Here is a 5,790-nt window from a genome sequence, read left to right as displayed (position 1 = left end):
ACCGCTGGTCATTAAGGGCAACCGACAGGATTCCCAGAGAAGGCAAGCGGGTTAGGGGGAGACAGAAAGTTAGATGGGCAGATGAGATTAAGAAGTTTGCGGGTATAAAGTGGCAGCAGCAAGCACAGGACCGAGTTGACTAGCGGAATATGGGAGAGGCCTTTGTCCTGCAGTGGACGTAGTCAGGCTGATCATGATGAATCAAACAGGGCTAACAGAGAGCACATACAGTGTCTTTGCTTCAGCATATTTTAAATCCCTTATTTGTAATCCCTCCTATGTTAGCTTACGCTGTACCAACCATATTTGGTAGTCAACGTTCATGTAGTTCAGGCTTCACTAGAGACTCTAATAAACAAATGGCTCCCTGGTTATTGAACGTATTGAGCAACCCAATCAACCAAATGTATTGAGGTTAGTATAGCAACTAAGCAAAACAATAGGCTTCAGGTATACCTAATCGTCATCTGCATGCCTGCTGATGAACCACTATCACATATCTGTAAACAAGCTATCACAAGCTTTCATAGAATCGATTAGATTAAGGTGCTAGGGATGCTCATAATTGTCAGTTAGAAAATGTGGTATAAATATATTAGCATTTTAAGACTATCTATCTATGATAATCAAGGATGGAACTGCATTGTGGCAGGTGAAATGTTTTTTGGACGTCTTGATCAATCCCACTGTCAGTGACAGAAGCGACTTTTTAACAATTGGTGCAGATTTTGGAACAGAAAAAGTTCTGTTTAGTAGTGCCACAAATGTATTGGACATTTTTACTGCAGGAAAAATTAAAATTTAAAGCTGCTATTGGCATTTTAGGAGCAGATGGCAAAATATGCTGTGCAAGTTTTGAAGTCCAAGGCGTTGACAAAGTGACATTCATTAGGAAAAGTACTTTGTAATATATAAATTACAGGACGAGTACCCTGTGAATTGAACTATATAAAGCAGCAGTTTGTAAACAAACTGATGTCAAAGCAATGTCGGTTGTTTTCATATTTCACCTAGTCAATTAGATTGATTGATATGTGGGGTATAACGTCCCAAAACCACTATATGATTATGAGAGACGCCGTAGTGGAGGGCTCCAGAAATTTAGACCACCTGGGGTTCTTTAACGTGCACCCAAATCTGAGCACACGGTCCTACAACCTACTTAATTAGCATTCATGTCAAGTTGAAAAAATTAAAAAATCTAAATGAGCTATATGATTGATACGTTAAGTTCTTGTATAAATGGGATCAAAACGCCATTAAGTTACATCCAAGTAGTGTATTAGGATGATCGTGCATGCATTGTTTTTGGTTTTGTTAGGGCTTGTGAGCTGGCCACATAGTTAACTTTCTTCATATTCTCAGTACTGTTTCGGAGAAGTTCTCAACAAAAATCACAGTTTGAAGCGGCATTTGTCTGTTGGAGCACCACAGCCCTCACTGTAGTCTACAAAACTAGGGGTGCGCAAGTGTTCAAAAAGTTCGAGTAACAAATGGAATAGCGTATTTGTTCAATTCAGTACTCGAATAGAGTAGCACATATTCAAAATGCCAAAAATTTTTTGAATGATGAGCAAGGACAAAAAAGCTCAAAGAATTAAGGCAAAGAAACAGCAAGGGGCAACTTTCCTGTTTTCATCATTGAATTAACCCAGATGCATGCATGCAGCCCATGTACTTTCGGTGTTCTGTACTTATGGTGTTCGAATCAGCTTTGGTTGAAACTCTATTGTCAGCGAAGCAACAGTGTCAACAATCAACTATTTTTGCTACCGAATTCATGGTAATTTTAAGTTAACTCATGAAAATTGCTTGCCATTTAAATATTAGTTGCATTTAAAAGCTGTTGACAAATGACCACCTTGAATATCGTTCTCACTCTTATATTTCAGCCAGCAGTTAGAAAATATTGCAAAAGCTCTAGTTGCTACTCACTTTGAATAATTGTAGTAATTTTGTCAATTAATAGTAATGGTAATGTGCATTAATAAAGCTTGTGCATATTTGCGTCAAATAAAATTACGAGGAGTTCTTGCGATGTTTTGAAAATTATCATCTTACCAGTATAGGACTATTTCAAAAATTGTTGCTTTAGTATTAGAAAATTATTTGAATAGTATTCAATTCGGTCATCGTAATTTGTTTCGTATTTCATATGATTCTAAAATTCACAGCTCGCACACCCCTATGCAATACTAGTCTTTTTCAGAGATGGAGTCTTCTGGTGTTATTTGCGCCCACAGCGTTCATAGCAATGCAACTTTAGTAAATTATTTCCAAAAGAAAATACTTCTCATACAGAGCAACCTTGTGAAATTAAGTTGACTTACAAGAAAAAAATGCGTACTAACAAAGACTTCAATTGGCATCTTGCAGGAAGTGATCCGAGTAAGGTCTATCTAATTAGGCTTCATTATATATATCCTTCAGCCTAGCATTATATAAATTTTTTTTCTTTCTTCATCAAAGCCATTATGTACAGTACCTGTCCATGCAATGATGACCCTAGTTCTACGACTCCTTTTCCTGGATTTGTTTCTTGCTCATTGTGACGACTTGGAAGATATATAAATTTTTTAAAAGTCTTGCTGGGAGAATGTTTTAAACAACACTGGGGACTGGCACTGCACAGTGGTGGTGGGACAAAGCAATGGAAAAGGCAGTCAGAGGCATATACCGAAGGCTCGTAAGTACCCATGCAAAAAAGCAGGAGAACCGATTTTTCGGTATAGTACTTTTTATTAAGTTTGCATTTTAAATATCTGGGCCACTGACATAATCATCCCAACTTTTGAAAGGCATTAGCTGTGTTATCAACAGAATTTCATAGGTGCAGTAGTGTTTTTATTGCCAAAATTACTTCAAAATAGAAAAATACTTTCACAATGAAGGTGGATACACCTTTAAAAGGACGCTAAAGAGCAAAACCATTTTTTATCGTACTAGTAAAATGGCTCTTTCACGATACCCAAAACACCACGCTTGTGGTGAGAAGGTGGTGGCAAGAGAGAAAGTGCGCAAAAAGAAAATGTGGATGATGATGCCACCTGGAAGCTTCCACACCATTCGCTGTGACACCACATATTTTGACAGTGCCTACAGAGGCCTTCATAGTTCATAACTGGTAAAAACAGAGTGCAGTGTCCTCTGAGGCAGCAATAGACTTGAAATACCAAGCTTGAATGAATTCTGTGCAGGCAATGACGCCAAATTACGATATATACACTTTGTAATCCTCTGCGTTACGCATGGACATTTCGGCGCAAAATTTTAAAACGAAGCTTTGAACTTCACTTTTCTCTCAACTACTAAACTTATGATGGTAAAATTAACGACATTAGAGTTGTCCAAGTACCATTTATTAATCTAAAATAATTCATTGTTTCTTTTTATTGTCCCTGCAGATACTACTGCCGGCATACTTTGCTTATAGCTGACACAGACCTGATGCAGTATTCACACTTCCACAGAGGACCCAACTGTGTTTTGCAGAAATTTTGAACATATTCAGTTTATACATTGCATCATGAACGCCTATTTACATGAGCCCACACGAACAGATTTCAGGAGGTAGAACGTTGAGGTAGACAAAATCAATACGTGGCCAGCTTCTTCGCTTTGGCAGACCTTGCAAACTGTACAACAAGCGGCTTTCCCTTGAGGAGGTAACCATTGGAGTCTCGACGGGCTCTGTCTGCCTGGGATTCACTAGCAAGCGTCAAGAATGCCTGTCCCTTCATGCGGCCCTCCTTCATTAGCCTTATGTCGAAAGCGTTGCGCTGTTCCTCGGAGTCGACGTCGATGTAGCCTCCGTAGATTCGGAACAGGTCCTCGACAGTCGCAGACTTAGCCACGTTCTTTATGTACAGCCTGGACGCCACGTCTCCCGCTTCGTAGTTCTTGAACACCGACGCTCTGTTCATCTCGTCGCTGGAGATGCGCCCCGACCGGACTTCCTCTCTTTGCAGGAACTGCGTGCCGCTCCAGTCATAGTTGTCATCGCTGGCATTTGTCTCCGCCGTTTCCACCGGCTTGGGCGCGGCGGGTAGGATGCCAAAGCCACCTTGCTCTACGACTTCTTCCGTCTCTTTCTCCTGCACCTCAGTGTCGACTTCGTGTCGAATGTTGATGGCTATGGCTTTTGGCGTCTTGTCTTCGACGACTGGCTCGAATACGTCCGACATTTTGGGCCCGTGCTCCTGAACCGGCTGGGGCGGCAGAAGCTTTTGTAGCTTGGGCCTCCTGAGCTGTGTCTTGGGTTTGCGTTTCCTCGGAATCATGGCCTGCGGTTGCTGGACTCTTTGAGAGACGTCCTCTTCGTCACTTTCCATTTCTGATTCCTCTGGGCTCGACTCCTGATTGTCGCCTGCCACTTCTGCTGACGTTACCAGTTCAGCCGAGGTTGTAGACTGGTGTTGAACCGCTACAACACCAAAGGCCTGTTGCATCGTGGGCGGATGCGGCATCGGAGGTCCGAACGGCGCTGGCAGGTTCATCTTGTTCATCAAGTGCAGCACCTGCGTGTAGAACTTGGGAACCGACATCAACATGGCCGCTATGTTCGCCACGATGGTGGGAGACGCTGGCGGATAGGCGTACGTTAGCATCGGGTTGAGCACGTAGTCGAGACCCAGGTCCGCGGACATCGCGTGCAGTTTGACGGCGAACGCCTCCATCTTGGACTTGTACTCGTCTTTTGACGCCGCCACCGCTTGATCGTCGGCGCTTTCTGCCGCGGCGTTCGCGGACTCCGGGAACTGCTCGCTCTTGCTCGGAAAGTAGCGGTCCGCCTGCTTGCCGAGCGCGTACTCCACGACCAGGCGACTTCCCATGAGTTCGCACTGGTGCAGGCGTTCGAGGGCGCAGTCCGCGGCGTCCTGAGTGGGGAACGTCGCGAACGCGGCGTTCTTCAGCTTGCCCGTCGACCGCATGCATCGCACACTGTCGGCGCCGAAGTGCTTTAGCAGGTCGGTCTTTTCGGCCTCGCTCAGCGAGGAAGGCAAATGCCGGACGAGCAATGTTTCGCACTTGCTGCGCATGTTACCAGGTGTTATCGCGCTGCCTGATAAACAGTCAAGTCGCGCGCACACTACGGGACGCGAGCCCTCTGGCGAAATCGCACAAGCCCGGGCACCGTCGGCTTGCGTATCTTCGCAACGAGGCGGAGAGTAGCGTCGATTAGCGCACTAACCACTTGGACACCGATACGTGTGACTCGGACATAGCCACAAAATAAAGTCCAACATCAAAAGGAGTAACTGCCAAATTATTAGAAAGGCCGGCTGCGCAACACTGCACGCACACAAACATCATGGCACACATGTATCACAACGCCAAGTAGACCGCTCGTTCGTTTCACACCACAGTCGGTTTCGGTTCGTCTACGACAGGCCAGTTTCATCGGGGTTTTTGGCAAAATTTCGTACAAACGCGTTGCAAACGTGCAAATTGCTACAAGCATAGAGTTTCCTAATATTAATATTAGGAAACTCTATGGCTACAAGTTCTACAGGTAGTGTTCTATAGGCACTCAGTTTCTCCAAAATAAACCCTATGGCTACAGGCTTATTGAAAGGGCTGTAAATTATGGCAGGAAGCTGCGTGGGCCGTTTGCATTTCCAGCGAGTGGTGCATTCCCAAAGACTCGGAAGAGAATGAAAATTTAGAGGAGAGAAAAAAAAAGATTACTGCGTGCACGTCATCTTTCATTCTGTCTCTTAAGCGCTGAATGTCTCAGGATTTTCGCAAGAAAGCGCTTTCTCCGCACGCCGCCACGGCGCTGCGAGCGCC

At 44.3% G+C, this 5,790-nt stretch overlaps 1 protein-coding gene across 1 annotated transcript; it reads right to left on the bottom strand.

Moving 5' to 3' along the window:
- Nucleotides 1–2,719: 2,719 nt before the first annotated feature.
- Nucleotides 2,720–5,696, bottom strand: LOC119180865 (RNA-binding region-containing protein 3). The gene has a single exon (XM_037432004.2). The coding sequence runs from the start codon at nucleotides 5,037–5,039 to the stop codon at nucleotides 3,594–3,596; it is 1,446 nt and encodes a 481-aa protein (XP_037287901.2). The 5' UTR covers nucleotides 5,040–5,696; the 3' UTR covers nucleotides 2,720–3,593.
- Between the last annotated feature and the right edge of the window lie 94 nt (nucleotides 5,697–5,790).

The sequence above is a fragment of the Rhipicephalus microplus genome, chromosome 10 (genome assembly GCF_043290135.1).
Source record: "Rhipicephalus microplus isolate Deutch F79 chromosome 10, USDA_Rmic, whole genome shotgun sequence".
In the NCBI taxonomy this organism is placed as follows: Eukaryota; Metazoa; Arthropoda; class Arachnida; order Ixodida; family Ixodidae; genus Rhipicephalus; species Rhipicephalus microplus.
The sequence above is the reverse complement of the archived record's forward strand: the minus strand, read 5'-3'. Positions and strand labels throughout refer to the sequence as shown.